Below are 19,813 nucleotides of genomic sequence, written 5' to 3'. Positions count from 1 at the left end.
TGATGTCATTCTAATGGAATCCAGAAAGAACCAAACCCTGTCTCTTTCTCTGTGATGTCATTCTAATGGAATCCAGAAAGAACCAAACCCTGTCTTTTTCTCTGTGATCATCATTCTAATGGAATCCAGAAAGAACCAAACCCTGTCTCTTTCTCTGTGATGTCATTCTAATGGAATCCAGAAAGAACCAAACCCTGTCTTTTTCTCTGTGATCATCATTCTAATGGAATCCAGAAAGAACCAAACCCTGTCTCTTTCTCTGTGATGTCATTCTAATGGAATCCAGAAAGAACCAAACCCTGTCTTTTTCTCTGTGATGTCATTCTAATGGAATCCAGATAGAACCAAACCCTGTCTCTTTCTCTGTGATGTCATTCTAATGGAATCCAGATAGAACCAAACCCTGTCACTTTCTCTGTGATGTCATTCTAATGGAATCCAGAAAGAACCAAACCCTGTCTCTTTATCTGTGATCATCATTCTAATGACATCCAGAAAGAACCAAACCCTGTCTATTTCTCTGTGATCATCATTCTAATGGAATCCAGAAAGAACCAAACCCTGTCTATTTCTCTGTGATCATCATTCTAATGGAATCCAGAAAGAACCAAACCCTGTCTCTTTCTCTGTGATGTCATTCTAATGGAATCCAGAAAGAACCTAACCCTGTCTCTTTCTCTGTGATGTCATTCTAATGGAATCCAGAAAGAACCAAACCCTGTCTCTTTCTCTGTGATGTCATTCTAATGGAATCCAGAAAGAACCAAACCCTGTCTTTTTCTCTGTGATCATCATTCTAATGGAATCCAGAAAGAACCAAACCCTGTCTCTTTCTCTGTGATCAGCATTCTAAATGGAATCCAGAAAGAACCAAACCCTGTCTCTTTCTCTGTGATCAGCATTCTAATGGAATCCAGAAAGAACCAAACCCTGTCCCTTTCTCTGTGATGACATTCTAATAGAATCCAGAAAGAACCAAACCCTGTCTCTTTCTCTGTGATGTCATTATAATGGAATCCAGATAGAACCAATCCCTGTCTCTTTCTCTGTGATCAGCGTTCTAATGGAATCCAGAAAGAACCAAACCCTGTCTCCTTCTCTGTGATGTCATTATAATGGAATCCAGATAGAACCAAACCCTGTCTCTTTCTCTGTGATGTCATTCTAATGGAATCCAGATAGAACCAAACCCTGTCCCTTTCTCTGTGATGTCATTCTAATGGAATCCAGAAAGAACCAAACCCTGTCTCTTTATCTGTGATCATCATTCTAATGACATCCAGAAAGAACCAAACCCTGTCTATTTCTCTGTGATCATCATTCTAATGGAATCCAGAAAGAACCAAACCCTGTCTCTTTCTCTGTGATGTCATTCTAATGGAATCCAGAAAGAACCAAACCCTGTCTTTTTCTCTGTGATGTCATTCTAATGGAATCCAGATAGAACCAAACCCTGTCTCTTTCTCTGTGATGTCATTCTAATTGAATCCAGAAAGAACCAAACCCTGTCTCTTTATCTGTGATCATCATTCTAATGACATCCAGAAAGAACCAAACCCTGTCTATTTCTCTGTGATCATCATTCTAATGGAATCCAGAAAGAACCAAACCCTGTCTATTTCTCTGTGATCATCATTCTAATGGAATCCAGAAAGAACCAAACCATGTCTCTTTCTCTGTGATGTCATTCTAATGGAATCCAGAAAGAACCTAACCCCGTCTCTTTCTCTGTGATCATCATTCTAATGGCATCCAGAAAGAACCAAACCCTGTCTCTTTCTCTGTGATGTCATTCTAATGGAATCCAGAAAGAACCAAACCCTGTCTCTTTCTCTGTGATGTCATTCTAATGGAATCCAGAAAGAACCAAACCCTGTCTTTTTCTCTGTGATCATCATTCTAATGGAATCCAGAAAGAACCAAACCCTGTCTCTTTCTCTGTGATGTCATTCTAATGGAATCCAGAAAGAACCAAACCCTGTCTTTTTCTCTGTGATCATCATTCTAATGGAATCCAGAAAGAACCAAACCCTGTCTCTTTCTCTGTGATGTCATTCTAATGGAATCCAGAAAGAACCAAACCCTGTCTTTTTCTCTGTGATGTCATTCTAATGGAATCCAGATAGAACCAAACCCTGTCTCTTTCTCTGTGATGTCATTCTAATGGAATCCAGATAGAACCAAACCCTGTCACTTTCTCTGTGATGTCATTCTAATGGAATCCAGAAAGAACCAAACCCTGTCTCTTTATCTGTGATCATCATTCTAATGACATCCAGAAAGAACCAAACCCTGTCTCTTTATCTGTGATCATCATTCTAATGACATCCAGAAAGAACCAAACCCTGTCTATTTCTCTGTGATCATCATTCTAATGGAATCCAGAAAGAACCAAACCCTGTCTATTTCTCTGTGATCATCATTCTAATGGAATCCAGAAAGAACCAAACCCTGTCTCTTTCTCTGTGATGTCATTCTAATGGAATCCAGAAAGAACCTAACCCTGTCTCTTTCTCTGTGATCATCATTCTAATGGCATCCAGAAAGAACCAAACCCTGTCTCTTTCTCTGTGATGTCATTCTAATGGAATCCAGAAAGAACCAAACCCTGTCTCTTTCTCTGTGATGTCATTCTAATGGAATCCAGAAAGAACCAAACCCTGTCTTTTTCTCTGTGATCATCATTCTAATGGAATCCAGAAAGAACCAAACCCTGTCTCTTTCTCTGTGATCATCATTCTAATGGCATCCAGAAAGAACCAAACCCTGTCTATTTCTCTGTGATCATCATTCTAATGGAATCCAGAAAGAACCAAACCCTGTCTATTTCTCTGTGATCATCATTCTAATGGAATCCAGATAGAACCAAACCCTGTCTCTTTCTCTGTGATGTCATTCTAATGGAATCCAGAAAGAACCAAACCCTGTCTCTTTATCTGTGATCATCATTCTAATGACATCCAGAAAGAACCAAACCCTGTCTATTTCTCTGTGATCATCATTCTAATGGAATCCAGAAAGAACCAAACCCTGTCTATTTCTCTGTGATCATCATTCTAATGGAATCCAGAAAGAACCAAACCCTGTCTCTTTCTCTGTGATGTCATTCTAATGGAATCCAGAAAGAACCAAACCCTGTCTCTTTCTCTGTGATCATCATTCTAATGGCATCCAGAAAGAACCAAACCCTGTCTCTTTATCTGTGATCATCATTCTAATGACATCCAGAAAGAACCAAACCCTGTCTATTTCTCTGTGATCATCATTCTAATGGAATCCAGAAAGAACCAAACCCTGTCTATTTCTCTGTGATCATCATTCTACTGGAATCCAGAAAGAACCAAACCCTGTCTTTTTCTCTGTGATGTCATTCTAATGGAATCCAGAAAGAACCAAACCCTGTCTCTTTCTCTGTGATCATCATTCTAATGGGATCCAGAAAGAACCAAACCCTGTCTCTTTCTCTGTGATGTCATTCTAATGGAATCCAGAAAGAACCAAACCCTGTCTCTTTCTCTGTGATGTCATTCTAATGGAATCCAGAAAGAACCAAACCCTGTCTTTTTCTCTGTGATCATCATTCTAATGGAATCCAGAAAGAACCAAACCCTGTCTCTTTCTCTGTGATCATCATTCTAATGGCATCCAGAAAGAACCAAACCCTGTCTATTTCTCTGTGATGTCATTCTAATGGAATCCAGAAAGAACCAAACCCTGTCTTTTTTCTCTGTGATGTCATTCTAATGGAATCCAGATAGAACCAAACCCTGTCTCTTTCTCTGTGATGTCATTCTAATGGAATCCAGATATAACCAAACCCTGTCTCTTTCTCTGTGATGTCATTCTAATGGAATCCAGAAAGAACCAAACCCTGTCTCTTTATCTGTGATCATCATTCTAATGACATCCAGAAAGAACCAAACCCTGTCTATTTCTCTGTGATCATCATTCTAATGGAATCCAGAAAGAACCAAACCCTGTCTATTTCTCTGTGATCATCATTCTAATGGAATCCAGAAAGAACCAAACCCTGTCTCTTTCTCTGTGATGTCATTCTAATGGAATCCAGAAAGTGTCATGTTTTGTCATTGATTATCATGTCTTGTCCCTGTGCTTCCCCTTCTATTCGTTTCCCTCTGCTGGTCTTATTAGGTTCTTTCCCTCTTTCTATCCCTCTCTCTCCCCCTCCCTCTCTCACTCTCTCGCTCTCTCTTCTCTCTATCGTTCCGTTCCTGCTCCCAGCTGTTCCTATTCCCCTAATCAATCATTTAGTCTTCCCACACCTGTTCCCGATCCTTTTCCCTGATTAGAGTCCCTATTTCTCTCCTTGTTTTCCGTTCCTGCCCTGTCGGATCCTTGTCTATTATTCACCGTGCTGTGTCTATGTATTGCCCTGTCGTGTCGTGTTTCCCTCAGATGCTGCGTGGTGAGCAGGTGTCTGAGTCTGCTACGTTCAAGTGCCTTCCCGAGGCAACCTGCAGTTCTTGATCAAGTCTCCAGTCTGTTCTCGTCATTACGAGTAGTATTATGCCTTTTGTTTGTAAAGTAACTTTACTGGATTAAAAACTCTGTTTTCGCCAAGTCGCTTTTGGGTCCTCATTCACCTGCATAACAGAAGGATCCGACCAAGGAATGGACCCAGCGACTACAGATGCTCGTAACACTGCCGTCGAGATCCAAGGAGCCATGCTCGGCAGACACGAGCAGGAATTGTCTGCTGCTCGCCATGCCGTGGAGAACCTGGCCGCTCAGGTTTCCGACCTCTCTGGACAGTTCCAGAGTCTTCGTCTCGTGCCACCTGTGACTTCCTGGCCTGCCGAGCCTCCGGAACCTAGGGTTAATAACCCACCTTGCTACTCCGGGCAGCCCACGGAGTGCCGCTCCTTTCTCACCCAGTGTGATATTGTGTTCTCTCTCCAACCCAACACATACTCTAGCGAGAGAGCTCGGGTTGCTTACGTCATTTCACTCCTTACTGGCCGGGCTCGAGAGTGGGGCACAGCTATCTGGGAGGCAAGGGCTGATTGTTCTAACAATTACCAGAACTTTAAAGAGGAGATGATTCGGGTTTTTGACCGTTCAGTTTTTGGTGGGGAGGCTTCTAGGGCCCTGGCTTCCCTATGCCAAGGTGATCGATCCATAACGGATTACTCTATAGAGTTTCGCACTCTTGCTGCCTCTAGTGACTGGAACGAGCCGGCGCTGCTCGCTCGTTTTCTGGAGGGACTCCACGCAGTGGTCAAAGATGAGATTCTCTCTCGGGAGGTTCCTTCCAGTGTGGATTCTTTGATTGCTCTCGCCATCCGCATAGAACGACGGGTAGATCTTCGTCACCAAGCTCGTGGAAGAGAGCTCGCGTCAACGGTGTTTCCCTGCTCCGCATCGCAACCATCTCCCTCCTCTGGCTCAGAGACTGAGCCCATGCAGCTGGGAGGTATTCGCATCTCGACCAAGGAGAGGGAACGGAGGATCACCAACCGCCTGTGCCTCTATTGCGGATTTGATGGACATTTTGTCAATTCATGTCCAGTAAAAGGCCAGAGCTCATCAGTAAGCGGAGGGCTACTGGTGAGCGCTACTACTCAGGTCTCTTCATCTAGATCCTGTACTACTATGTCCATCTACGCTGGACCGGTTCGGGTGCTACATGCAGTGCCTTGATTGACTCTGGGGCTGAGGGTTGTTTCATGGACGAAGCATGGGCTCGGAAACATGACATTCCTTTCAGACAGTTAGACAAGCCTACGCCCATGTTTGCCTTAGATGGTAGTCATCTTCCTAGTATCAGATTTGAGACACTACCTTTAACTCTCACAGTATCTGGTAACCACAGTGAGACTATTTCTTTTTTGATTTTTCGTTCACCTTTTACACCTGTTGTTTTGGGTCATCCCTGGCTAGTATGTCATAATCCTTCTATTAATTGGTCTAGTAATTCTATCCTATCCTGGAACGTTTCTTGTCATGTGAAGTGTTTAATGTCTGCCATCCCTCCCATTTCTTCTGTCCCCACTTCTCAGGAGGAACCTGGCGATTTGACAGGAGTGCCGGAGGAATATCATGATCTGCGCACGGTCTTCAGTCGGTCCCGAGCCAACTCCCTTCCTCCTCACCGGTCGTATGATTGTAGTATTGATCTCCTTCCGGGGACCACTCCTCCTCGGGGTAGACTATACTCTCTGTCGGCTCCCGAACGTTAGGCTCTCGAGGATTATTTATCTGTGTCTCTTGACGCCGGTACCATAGTGCCTTCTTCCTCTCCGGCCGGGCGGGGTTCTTTTTGTTAAGAAGAAGGACGGTACTCTGCGCCCCTGCGTGGATTATCGAGGGCTGAATGACATAACGGTTAAGAATCGTTATCCGCTTCCCCTTATGTCATCAGCCTTCGAGATTCTGCAGGGAGCCAGGTGCTTTACTAAGTTGGACCTTCGTAACGCTTACCATCTCGTGCGCATCAGAGAGGGGGACGAGTGGAAAACGGCGTTTAACACTCCGTTAGGGCATTTTGAGTACCGGGTTCTGCCGTTTGGTCTCGCCAATGCGCCAGCTGTTTTTCAGGCATTAGTTAATGATGTTCTGAGAGACATGCTGAACATCTTTGTTTTTGTCTATCTTGACGATATCCTGATTTTTTCACCGTCACTCGAGATTCATGTTCAGCACGTTCGACGTGTTCTACAGCGCCTTTTAGAGAATTGTCTCTACGTAAAGGCTGAGAAGTGCTCTTTTCATGTCTCCTCCGTTACTTTTCTCGGTTCCGTTATTTCCGCTGAAGGCATTCAGATGGATTCCGCTAAGGTCCAAGCTGTCAGTGATTGGCCCGTTCCAAGGTCACGTGTCGAGTTGCAGCGCTTTTTAGGTTTCGCTAATTTCTATCGGCGTTTCATTCGTAATTTCGGTCAAGTTGCTGCCCCTCTCACAGCTCTTACTTCTGTCAAGACGTGTTTTAAGTGGTCCGGTTCCGCCCAGGGAGCTTTTGATCTTCTAAAAGAACGTTTTACGTCCGCTCCTATCCTCGTTACTCCTGACGTCACTAGACAATTCATTGTCGAGGTTGACGCTTCAGAGGTAGGCGTGGGAGCCATTCTATCCCAGCGCTTCCAGTCTGACGATAAGGTTCATCCTTGCGCTTATTTTTCTCATCGCCTGTCGCCATCTGAGCGCAACTATGATGTGGGTAACCGTGAACTGCTCGCCATCCGCTTAGCCCTAGGCGAATGGCGACAGTGGTTGGAGGGGGCGACCGTTCCTTTTGTCGTTTGGACAGACCATAAGAACCTTGAGTACATCCGTTCTGCCAAACGACTTAATGCCCGTCAAGCTCGTTGGGCGTTGTTTTTCGCTCGTTTCGAGTTTGTGATTTCTTACCGTCCGGGTAGCAAAAACACCAAGCCTGATGCCTTATCCCGTCTGTTTAGTTCTTCTGTGGCTTCTACTGATCCCGAGGGATTCTTCCTTATGGGCGTGTTGTCGGGTTGACAGTCTGGGGAATTGAAAGACAGGTTAAGCAAGCACTCACGCACACTGCGTCGCCGCGCGCTTGTCCTAGTAACCTCCTTTTCGTTCCTGTTTCCACTCGTCTGGCTGTTCTTCAGTGGGCTCACTCTGCCAAGTTAGCTGGTCATCCCGGTGTTCGAGGCACTCTTGCGTCTATTCGCCAGCGCTTTTGGTGGCCGACTCAGGAGCGTGACACGCGCCGTTTCGTGGCTGCTTGTTCGGACTGCGCGCAGACTAAGTCGGGTAACTCTCCTCCTGCCGGTCGTCTCAGACCGCTCCCCATTCCTTCTCGACCATGGTCTCACATCGCCCTAGACTTCATTACCGGTCTGCCTTTGTCTGCGGGGAAGACTGTGATTCTTACGGTTGTCGATAGGTTCTCTAAGGCGGCACATTTCATTCCCCTCGCTAAACTTCCTTCCGCTAAGGAGACGGCACAAATCATTATCGAGAATGTGTTCAGAATTCATGGCCTCCCGTTAGACGCCGTTTCAGACAGAGGCCCGCAATTCACGTCACAGTTTTGGAGGGAGTTCTGTCGTTTGATTGGTGCGTCCGTCAGTCTCTCTTCCGGGTTTCATCCCCAGTCTAACGGTCAAGCAGAGAGGGCCAATCAGACGATTGGTCGCATACTACGCAGCCTTTCTTTCAGAAACCCTGCGTCTTGGGCAGAACAGCTCCCCTGGGCAGAATACGCTCACAACTCGCTTCCTTCGTCTGCTACCGGGTTATCTCCGTTTCAGAGTAGTCTGGGTTACCAGCCTCCTCTGTTCTCATCCCAGCTTGCCGAGTCCAGCGTTCCCTCCGCTCAAGCGTTTGTCCAACGTTGTGAGCGCACCTGGAGGAGGGTGAGGTCTGCACTTTGCCGTTACAGGGCACAGACTGTGAGAGCCGCCAATAAACGCAGGATTAAGAGTCCAAGGTATTGTTGCGGCCAGAGAGTGTGGCTTTCCACTCGCAACCTTCCTCTTACGACAGCTTCTCGTAAGTTGACTCCGCGGTTCATTGGTCCGTTCCGTGTCTCCCAGGTCGTCAATCCTGTCGCTGTGCGACTGCTTCTTCCGCGACATCTTCGTCGCGTCCATCCTGTCTTCCATGTCTCCTGTGTCAAGCCCTTTCTTCGCACCCCCGTTCGTCTTCCCTCCCCCCTCCCGTCCTTGTCGAGAGCGCACCTATTTACAAGGTACGTAAGATCATGGACATGCGTTCTCGGGGACGGGGTCACCAATACTTAGTGGATTGGGAGGGTTACGGTCCTGAGGAGAGGAGTTGGGTTCCGTCTCGGGACGTGCTGGACCGTTCACTTATTGATGATTTCCTCCGTTGCCGCCAGGATTCCTCCTCGAGTGCGCCAGAGGCGCTCGGTGAGTGGGGGTACTGTCATGTTTTGTCATTGATTATCATGTCTTGTCCCTGTGCTTCCCCTTCTATTCGTTTCCCTCTGCTGGTCTTATTAGGTTCTTTCCCTCTTTCTATCCCTCTCTCTCCCCCTCCCTCTCTCACTCTCTCGCTCTCTCTTCTCTCTATCGTTCCGTTCCTGCTCCCAGCTGTTCCTATTCCCCTAATCAATCATTTAGTCTTCCCACACCTGTTCCCGATCCTTTTCCCTGATTAGAGTCCCTATTTCTCTCCTTGTTTTCCGTTCCTGCCCTGTCGGATCCTTGTCTATTATTCACCGTGCTGTGTCTATGTATTGCCCTGTCGTGTCGTGTTTCCCTCAGATGCTGCGTGGTGAGCAGGTGTCTGAGTCTGCTACGTTCAAGTGCCTTACCGAGGCAACCTGCAGTTCTTGATCAAGTCTCCAGTCTGTTCTCGTCATTACGAGTAGTATTATGCCTTTTGTTTGTAAAGTAACTTTACTGGATTAAAAACTCTGTTTTCGCCAAGTCGCTTTTGGGTCCTCATTCACCTGCATAACAGAAAGAACCTAACCCTGTCTCTTTCTCTGTGATCATCATTCTAATGGCATCCAGAAAGAACCAAACCCTGTCTCTTTCTCTGTCATGTCATTCTAATGGAATCCAGAAAGAACCAAACCCTGTCTCTTTCTCTGTGATGTCATTCTAATGGAATCCAGAAAGAACCAAACCCTGTCTTTTTCTCTGTGATCATCATTCTAATGGAATCCAGAAAGAACCAAACCCTGTCTCTTTCTCTGTGATCATCATTCTAATGGCATCCAGAAAGAAACAAACCCTGTCTATTTCTCTGTGATCATCATTCTAATGGAATCCAGAAAGAACCAAACCCTGTCTCTTTCTCTGTGATGTCATTCTAATGGAATCCAGAAAGAACCAAACCCTGTCTCTTTCTCTGTGATGTCATTCTAATGGAATCCAGAAAGAACCAAACCCTGTCTCTTTCTCTGTGATCATCATTCTAATGGCATCCAGAAAGAACCAAACCCTGTCTCTTTCTCTGTGATGTCATTCTAATGGAATCCAGAAAGAACCAAACCCTGTCTCTTTCTCTGTGATGTCATTCTAATGGAATCCAGAAAGAACCAAACCCTGTCTTTTTCTCTGTGATCATCATTCTAATGGAATCCAGAAAGAACCAAACCCTGTCTCTTTCTCTGTGATCATCATTCTAATGGCATCCAGAAAGAACCAAACCCTGTCCTCAAACATTTACATCAAAAGGTGCAAAGTTATGGGCAAAGACACAAAACAACCACATCAAATTAAATATTGTTCTTGATCAAATAACATAGAAAACAACCACTTTTCATGCAGCATTAATTGACCATCCTTACAAACCACTTAATGTACATTACTGTACTGTACATAGGCTGGTAATCTAGGTTTATACCTGTAGACTTTCTATCACCATGAAGAAAAACAATGACCACTACAGTAATTGAGTACATTGAGACATCAAGTGGTTTGTGATGATGTGATGTGATGATGTGCTGTGGTAAAGCATGGTGCTTGCAATGCTAAGGTTGTGGGTTTGATTCCCACGGGGGACCAGTACAAAAAAGTATGAAAATGTAAGAGTGTCTACTTAATTGGAAAAGCAATGAATAGACTATTTACATTTTCACATAGAAATAACTTGCATTTTCAAAGTACTTGAAGAAACTGGTAAACATACACTACCATTCTAAAGTTTGGGGTCACTTAGAAATATCCTTGTTTTTTAAAGAAAAGCAAATTTATTGTCCATTAAAAAAACATAAAATTGATGAGAAATACAGTGTAGACATTGTTAATGTTGTTAATGTTGTAAATTACTATTGTAGCTGTAAACGGCTCATTTTTAATGGAATATCTACATAGGCGCACAGAGGCCCATTATCAGCAACCATCACTCCTGTTAGCTAATCCAAGTTTATACTTTTAAAAGGCTAATTGATCATTAGAAAAACCTTTTGCAATTATGTTAGCACAGGTGAAAACAGTTGTTCGGATTAAAGAAGCAATAAGACATCAGCCGTTGTGGGTTCGATTACAGGCTCAAAATGGACAGAAACAAAGAACTTCCTGCTGAAACTCATCAGTCTATTCTTGTTCATGTGAGAAATTGCCAAGTAACTGAAGATCTCGTACAATGCTGTGTACTACTCCCTTCACAGAACAGTGCAAACTGGCTCTAACCAGACTAGAAAGAGGAGTGGGAGGCCCCAGTGCACAACTGAGCAAGAGGACAAGTACATTAGAGTGTCTAGTTTGAGGAACAGACGCCTAACAAGTCCTCAACTTTAAATAGTACCCTCAAAACACCAGTCTCAACATCAACAGTGAAGAGGCAACTCCGGGATGCTGGCCTTCTAGGCAGAGTTGCAAGGAAATAGCCATATTTCAGACTGACCAATAAAAAGAAAAGTTTAAGGTGGGCAAAATAACAGACACCGGACAGAGGAACTCTGCCTAGAAGGCCAGTATCCAGAGTCGCCTCTTCACTGTTGACATTGAGACTGGTGTTTGCAGGTCCTATTTAATGAAGCTGTCAGTTGAGGACTTGTGAGGCATTTTTTATGTCCGCAAACAAATCACAGCACCCCTACCCCCAAACTACTTCTCGCGGCTATGTCCTTATGCTTCCAAAACCGTACTGCAAGTGATGCATGTTCATTTTCAGACTGATTTTCGCGGCTCTTAACAAAACTCCCCCCTACAGAAGAGGCCTTCCTTCAATGACTCTTATGTGTAATATAATGGAACTGAGTCAAGACCAGGAGGTACACTTGCAGAACATCCAGAATATATATTTTTGCATAATAATCTATTCAGAAATGATTATGCCATGATGATTCATGCATAACATTATTGTTTATTCCAAAAATCTGAAATGCATGCACGTATGTATAATTGTAACCTACTACTGAGAATCAGTTTGTCTCTCTTTAACAATTTGAAAGGCAGTAAGTGGTATAGGCACTAGTCGGTGTTATTTAGGACTTGATTTTTACTGCAGTATTTTCATGGATTAAGTACTAAATTGGGTCAGTGTGTTGTACGGCATTAGTGAAGCAGAATTTTTGTGGAAACCTGCATATCATGGAATGTAAGGCTTTTAGATGTGTTATGTGAGATTGTTCTGGGACACCAAAGAAGAAACACAAGGTGGAATTCAATAGGTACTAATAGGATCACTTCATCTTTATATCATTTCTGCGGAAGAACAAGAAGAAACAACATTTACAAACAATAGATGTGCTCAGATCTGGAGCAATCAGGTAAGATCCTTATTCACCCGAGTCTCTTTTTCAGTTTGTATGACAAACCTTGGGGATGGGGATAGGGGAGAATGTGCATGTTGTGGAGTGAGGAGAGCTGGTGAATTCAGGGATTCTGCTGGTTTGATTCAATATGCGATCTGATCTGACACCTTTGTGAGTTATGAAAATGCATGCACTCACTATTCTACTCTGGATAAGTGTCTGCTAATGGCACATCCCTCTCACCAATACAATACAGAGCCCTCTCCAACATGACTTTCTCCAGTGCATAGCCCACTTCTTCATTGCCAACCCCCACCCTTTAGAGAGTCAATAACATTTCTATAGGCTCTAATCCATAAACTTGTCTTATGTGCTGTGATTTTGCCCAGCAGTTCCACCATATATTGTTATTATTTGAATAAGACAATGTATTATTTACAACAACAAAATCATCGGAACAAAATGGAGTACAAAACCCAACAAGCTTGGAGACACAGTGCTGTCTCTGTCTCCATTAAACCTGATGCAGATGTAACAATACACAGAAAATAGCATTTCTATATGAAATCCAAGGCTGTTGAATATATAGACTTAATTGCATATTTAAACCCCAGACATGTTTGTAAGTGAAATGGGAGTCATATAATCTGAAGTGTAAAGTTGATCTATGTATTATTATATATACAGGATCTCTTTCTCTTATTCACACATTTAAACCCCCACACATTCAGTCACCAATAATGGTCCCTGACACATCATTGTCCACAAACAACATCTTCTCTGATTCTCTCTCAACTGTGGTTTGGCGATGGTCAGTAGATTAGGAATGAGTTAAACAAGTAAGTGAACAAACAGTCTTTTGGTCTCTGGGTAAACAGCAATACACATGAATCTGTCCAGGAGGGTAACGGTGAGCGTAAAACACTACGTTCTGACAGACCATCTTTCAACAAGTGGAGATCTTCCAGGTTATTTGTGTGTGTGTGTGTGTGTGTATAAGTGTGCATGAAAACAGGATGATGATCAAAATCTGTTCAATATTGTATTTTTTCAAACATGCTTCTTGAATATATATTTTTTGATTTGCCCAAGTCATCATTGTTCTTCTCATGGAAAGTCTCTGGAAAGTCCTGCCCTAGAAAGTGGTGGTGGGCAAGTTGTGATTGTCTGTGTGTGTGTGTTCAGGGCTGTTCAGGGGTCAATGCGGAAGGCCAGCAGCTTGTCTGAGTGCAGGTTGTTGAGGGTGTGCAGGTCGGGCAGGCGCAGGAGCAGTTTGGAGAATATGGCTGCGCTCTCTTCAGGACGACGGCGGTGGATGAGAGAACGCATGGCGCGGATCAACCCTTCCTGGAGCTGTTCCACTGCACCCATGTCAGCGATGCCTGAACGCTCTGACAAGACGAGAGGAGACAGGGTGAGAGTTTGTTTGAGAAACACCAATATCTATTTATGGATGTTGGCACAGCTTTGTGGTTGGTTAGTTTACCGTTATGCTGATGATTAAATTAAAAAATATATTCTAAAAAAACGACACCATTCAAGTTACAAATGTAAGCCTATCTCCATACTGGTCAAGGTGCAAATGCAATACTATAAGGAATTAAACAGCTGATTGTCTCACCTGCAGAGACCAGCACGACGGCCATGAACAGAGCTATCTCTTCAGGCTCCAGCCTTAGAGTTCCCAGCTTCTCACTGAAGTCAAACATGGAGTTGAGCAGCGCCCCCATGCCCAGCGCCCGCAGGGAGGACAGAGGGTACGTCTGGCCGTTTAGGAAAGTCACCGTCCTCTCCTCAGGGTTGAACAGGGTGCAGTACCTCACCATCAACACCTGACCGAGACATAAGACACAATGGAAGGTTAGCCAACATGGAGTGGGATTAAATGTATTGGGAGAGAAAATGAAGAGGTATTTTTAACTTAATTTCAGCTGCAGTTACAAACATCTGATTTAGGGCCGGTTTCCCAGATAAAGCCTAGTCCTGGACTAACCAAGCAGTTATTACCTGGAAGGTGCCTGATTTGAGCAGCATGACCTGGTCGTGCTGGCTGAGCTCCTGGAAGCCAGGGATGCTCTTAGCAAACTCCACCACTTCCCTCACTGCTGGGGTGAAACACTGGGAGAAAGACTCCCATACCTGCTGGCCGGAACGACTGGCCGCAGAGACAGGACACGCATTGAGAGGACAAGCCTGAGAGAGTTAAGAGAGGGTTAGATAGAGAGGGAAAGTTGGTAAAGTTATCTACGTCACTTGCTTTGGCAATGTTAACATATGTTTCCCATGCCAATAAAGCCCCTTGAATTGAATTTAATTTAATTGAGCGTTAGATACAGATAGATTATAATCACACTATACTATTTGTTTTGCAGCTTAACAAAAGTCAAGTTTAAGACCAACTTTATAACAACTCTCCATTTACTCACAAGCACTTTGGTGCCCGCTGCTAACTTCCATGGACAGGAAGTCTGAGTGTGGGTCTCTTGGGTCTCTTCCTTAATGGAGAAACAGTTGTGATTGGTCGAGCTGCCCCGTTGAGGCGTGTCAATATTGGACTGTCCATGATTCTGATTGGATGTCGCAGGGTAACTGTAGCAATAGTTGTCCACAGAAGGGAATGTATGGTGGTTGTCATTGGTTACTGAGCAGCAAGGGGCGGGGCCTGCAGGACAGGACTGATACCCTTGGGTAGAGCCGGAGTGGGGGGAGCCATGGGAGGTCTCCTGAGATGTGTAACTCTTGAAGGGGCAGGATGTTGGGAAGTTGTTATTGTTGTTATTGATGTTGATGCCCAACTTGGCTGCCCTGCCCTGGCTGCTGGCAAAGATGTCCTGATAGGACCGTGAGATGGCTCTGATTGCCTCTTTAGAGGGAACCTCTGCTGGGCTGGGAGGGGCTTCGGAGATAGGGGAGGAGTCTACGTCCATGGTGGTGTTAGACTCGTTCAGGCTGTTCATGTAGCTTTGCATCTCCTCCAGAAGCCTCTGCTTCTCCCTCTTAGGGATACGGCCAAAACGCACAGCTGAGGAAGACAAACAGAAGGAAATGGACTTGGACTAATGTGTTTAAATGGTCTGTACAGAAACCAAAATATTCACACATATCCTTGAATACTAAAATGTGTTAATTGTATCTGGCTGTCTCTTCAATATGGATGGATCTGAGCAGATTGTGTTAGTCTTGTAATGGACCCCACAACTCCATCTCCTCCTCCCGATCCCCTCTCCTCCTCCCTACTCCCTCTCTTCCTCCCTACCCTCCTCCCTATCCCCTCTCCTCTTCCCTATCCTCTCTCCTCCTTCATACCCCCTCTCCTCCCTATTCCCCTCCTCCTCTCCTCCTCCCTATTCCCTCTCCTCCTCTCTCCTCCCTACTCCCCTCCTTCCTATCCCCTCTCCTCCTCCCTATCCCCTCTCCTCCTCCCTACTCCCTCTCTTCCTCCCTACCCTCCTCCCTACTCTCTCTCCTCCTCCCTACCTTCCTCCCTACCCTCCTCCCTATCCCCTCTCCTCCTCCCTACTCTCTCTCCTCCTCCCTACCCTCCTCCATATCCCCTCTCCTCCTCCCTACTCTCTTTCCTCCTCCCTATCCCCTCTCCTCCTCCCTACTCCCTACCCTCCTCCCTATCCCCTCTCCGCCTCCCTACTCTCTCTCCTCCTCCCTATCCCCTCTCCTCCTCCCTACTCTCTCTCCTCCTCCCTACCCTCCTCCCTATCCCCTCTCCTCCTCCCTACTCTCTCTCCTCCTCCCTACTCCCTCTCCTCCTCCCTACCCTCCTCCCTATCCCCTCTCCTCCTCCCTACTCCCTCTCCTCCTCCCTCTCCTCCTCCCTACCCCCCTCCCTATCCCCTATCCCCTCTCCTCCTCCCTACTCCCTCTCTCCTCCTCCCTACCCTCCCCCTACTCCCTCTCCTCCTCCCTACCCTCCTCCCTATCACCTCTCCTCCTCCCTACCCTCTCTCCTCCTCCCTACTCCCTCTCCTCCTCCCTACCCTCCTCCCTATCCCCTCCTCCTCCCTACTCTCTCCTCCTCCCTATCCTCCTCCCTACTCCCTCTCCTCCTCCCTACCTTCCTCCTATCCCCTCTCCTCCTCCCTACCCTCTCTCCTCCTCCCTACTCCCTCTCCTCCTCCCTACCCTCCTCCCTATCCCCTCTCCTCCTCCCTACTCTCTCTCCTCCTCCCTATCCCCTCTCCTCCTCCCTACTCCCTCTCCCCCTCCTTACCCTCCTCCCTATCCCCTCTCCTCCTTCATACGCCCTCTCCTCCCTACCCCCTCTCCTCCACCCTATCCCCTCTCCTTCTCCGTACCCCCTCTTCTCCTTATTCCCCTCTCTAAAAATATCCATCTGCTGGAGATGTAATTGACAGACCCCCTCTCTCTCCTCCTCTCCTTCTCTCTCTCCGTCTCTCCTTCCTTCCCTCCCTCCCTCTCTGCTCTGTAAGTAGGGCAGTGGGTCACTGCTACTGTGGCGGACAGAGAAAAAGAGAGATAGGCTCTCCGCACGCAGGAAGGAGAGGTTGCAGAGAATGAGGGATGGAGGAAGGAGATGTTACAGTGAAGGAGGGGGTAAGTGACAGTGAAGAGGAGGAGTGAAGTAGAGGATTACAGAGAGAAAGTGGTGAGTGAGGAGAGTGAGACGCCACAAGGCGGAGTGTGAGATAAGTAGTAGACTTCAGACGGCAGTCCTGCCTCATGAGAGTTCTCCAACCAAGCCAGCACAATGCATGAGGCAAATTGTAAATAATGTATAAGAATGATTAATAAAAGTGCAATAATGAACGTATGTTGTAGAAACAATCTAACTTATAGTGCCTGAGGGTAAAATAAGATACTGCACTAAGCTATGAGATTGGAGGAGTTATTTGTGTGTTGCTTTAGTTACAGATGTGAACATCTGTGGTAAAGATCCAATGCAGCCTTTTTTATCTCAATATCAAATCATTTCTGGGGAACAATTAAGTACCTTACTGTGATTGTTTTCAATTAAAATTGAAAAAATAAAATAATAATTGCTTATAGGGGTGCTTTGCTGCCTGAAGGACTGGTGCACTTCACAAAATAGATGGCATCATGAGGGAGGAAACGTATGCGGATATATTGAAGCAACATCTCAAGACATCAGTTAAAGCTGGGTCGGAAATGGTTCTTCCAAATGGACAATGACTGGAACAGAACTGGAAAAGCATGTGCGAGCAAGGTGGCCGACAAACCTGATTCAGTTACACCAGCTCTGTCAGGAGGAATGGGCCAAAATTCACCCAACTTATTGTGGGAAGCTTGTGGAAGGCTACCGGACACGTTTGACCCAAGTTAAACAATTTAAAGGCAATACTACCAAATACTAACTGAGTGTATGTAAACTTCTGACCCACTGGGAATGTGATGAAAGAAATAAAAGCTGAAATAAATCATTCTCTCTACTATTATTCTGACATTTCACATTCTTAAAATAAAGTGGTGATCCTAACTGACCTAAGACAGGGAATTTTTACTCTGATTAAAAGTCAGGAGTTTTATGAAAAACGTATTTTCAATGTATTTGGCTAAATTGTATGTAAACTTCCGACTTCAAATGTATATAATAAACACAGGTTATTCATGTTTTTTACTGCACTGGGCCTTTAATATATCTGACATCATTACATGATCGGTTGGGTCTCTGCACTGTCCCTAAAGATCATCGACCTAGATCGAGCTAAAGGGCTATACACAGTGGCATGAGGTTAGAGGAGATCTGCTATGTTAGTTTATATGGATTTACTATTATATGGCAAGAACTGATTCTGTAGCGTCTAGTCATTACAGTATGGACTGTATCTTTAAGAAGACTAACTGGTTTCAAGGAGGGAAAGTATGCCACTACTGTGCCAACTGACTGAAATATTTGCCTTGCCTATACGGAATCATAAGACAGAATCACACATCATCAGGCTCCTGAGAATTTAGGGCGTATTCTTTCATGTGGACTGCAGGCAGTTGACTGAGGTTTTCCTGTTTTCGCAACAGTTGCAGCAGAAGGAAAGAGGTTTCTAGGTTGCGGTTCTTGACAATTGCGAGAACATATTTTTTAATAGGGTCAATATGAGTGTTTGTTCCCTTAAAAAAAACTCTACACTACCCTCGTTTCTTGTACTCAACCTTTGAGCAACCAAACTGTCGACCGCATGCATAAATCACGCTTGGTTCTCTCATAGATTAAGCAATATAGAGAACTAGAGATAACTACAACAATACTGACAGGAAGAAGAGTAGGAGACAGGCAAACTATTCGAACGAAGTCACGAGGAACCACTATTTTTGCTATGCTTTTTTTAGATAAACCGAAACGTATTCTCGTAATCTGCTATGATGGGGCAATTTATCAATATTTTGCTTATTAAGACTAAAACCGTAGGATACGATTGATTAATTGCGTGTCAAGGACAGGCTGTTTTGTTCCTGCCTCTCAAGCTTAATTGTTTGCTGTATCCCTAATTAATTCCACAAGATGTTATAAGGGCAAACAGTACACAAGGTAATCAAGTTGCCCCTGTTCCAATTTCCCAAAATAATCCCTGTTTGCTGCAGTTTTCTGGATGACAGAAAGCTTTTGGGACTTCACGGCTCCTGTTCTCATAAATCACTGTCAGAGAGGAGAGTGGGATGGAGGAAGAGGAGCGTCTGCTAAATGACTTAAATGTAAATGTAAATGAGAGTGGGATGGGGGTGAGGAGAGTGGGATGGAGGAGAGGAGAGTGGTATGGGGGTGAGGAGAGTGGGGTGGAGGAGAGGAGAGTGGGATGGAGGAGAGGAGAGTGGGATGGGGGTGAGGAGAGTGGGATGGGGGTGAGGAGAGTGGGATGGGGGTGAGGAGATGAGGAGAGTGGGATGGGGGTGAGGAGAGTGGGATGGGGGTGAGGAGAGTGGGATGGGGGTGAGGAGAGTGGGATGGGGGTGAGGAGAGTGGGATGGAGGAGAGGAGAGTGGGATGGGGGTGAGGAGAGTGGGATGGAGGAGAGGAGAGTGGGATGGAGGAGAGGAGAGTGGGATGGGGGTGAGGAGAGTGGGATGGGGGTGAGGAGAGTGGGATGGGGGTGAGGAGAGTGGGATGGAGGAGAGGAGAGTGGGATGGGGGTGAGGAGAGTGGGATGGGGGTGAGGAGATTGGGATGGGGGTGAGGAGAGTGGGATGGGGGTGAGGAGAGTGGGATGGGGGTGAGGAGAGTGGGATGGGGGTGAGGAGAGTGGGATGGGGGTGAGGAGAGTGGGATGGAGGTGAGGAGAGTGGGATGAGGGAGAGGAGAGTGGGATGGGGGTGAGGAGAGTGGGATGGGGGTGAGGAGAGTGGGATGGGGTGAGGAGAGTGGAATGGGGGTGAGGAGAGTGGGATGGGGGTGAGGAGAGTGGGATGGAGGAGAGGAGAGTGGGATGGAGGAGAGGAGAGTGGGATGGGGGAGAGGAGAGTGGGATGGAGGAGAGGAGAGTGGGATGGAGGAGAGGAGAGTGGGATGGGGTGAGGAGAGTGGGATGGGGGTGAGGAGAGTGGAATGGGGGTGAGGAGAGTGGGATGGGGGTGAGGAGAGTGGGATGGGGGTGAGGAGAGTGGGATGGGGGTGAGGAGAGTGGGATGGGGGTGAGGAGAGTGGGATGGAGGAGAGGAGAGTGGGAT

At 45.9% G+C, this 19,813-nt stretch overlaps 1 protein-coding gene across 1 annotated transcript in view; it reads right to left on the bottom strand.

Moving 5' to 3' along the window:
* Nucleotides 1–12,080: 12,080 nt before the first annotated feature.
* The window catches only part of LOC124032259 (nuclear receptor subfamily 1 group D member 1-like), a 28,933-nt gene continuing 21,200 nt past the window's right edge, over nucleotides 12,081–19,813 (bottom strand). Inside the window, exons 5-8 of the mRNA XM_046344517.1 lie at nucleotides 14,590–15,185; nucleotides 14,171–14,356; nucleotides 13,785–13,995; nucleotides 12,081–13,554 (exon numbers count right to left, since the gene is read on the bottom strand). Coding sequence (XP_046200473.1) covers nucleotides 13,355–13,554; nucleotides 13,785–13,995; nucleotides 14,171–14,356; nucleotides 14,590–15,185 — 1,193 coding nt within the window. The 3' untranslated portion in view covers nucleotides 12,081–13,354. The remainder of the gene's footprint in view (nucleotides 13,555–13,784; nucleotides 13,996–14,170; nucleotides 14,357–14,589; nucleotides 15,186–19,813) is intronic.

The sequence above is a fragment of the Oncorhynchus gorbuscha genome, linkage group LG03, assembly GCF_021184085.1.
Source record: "Oncorhynchus gorbuscha isolate QuinsamMale2020 ecotype Even-year linkage group LG03, OgorEven_v1.0, whole genome shotgun sequence".
NCBI lineage: Eukaryota > Metazoa > Chordata > Actinopteri > Salmoniformes > Salmonidae > Oncorhynchus > Oncorhynchus gorbuscha.
This window is presented reverse-complemented; position numbering and strand designations above follow the sequence as displayed.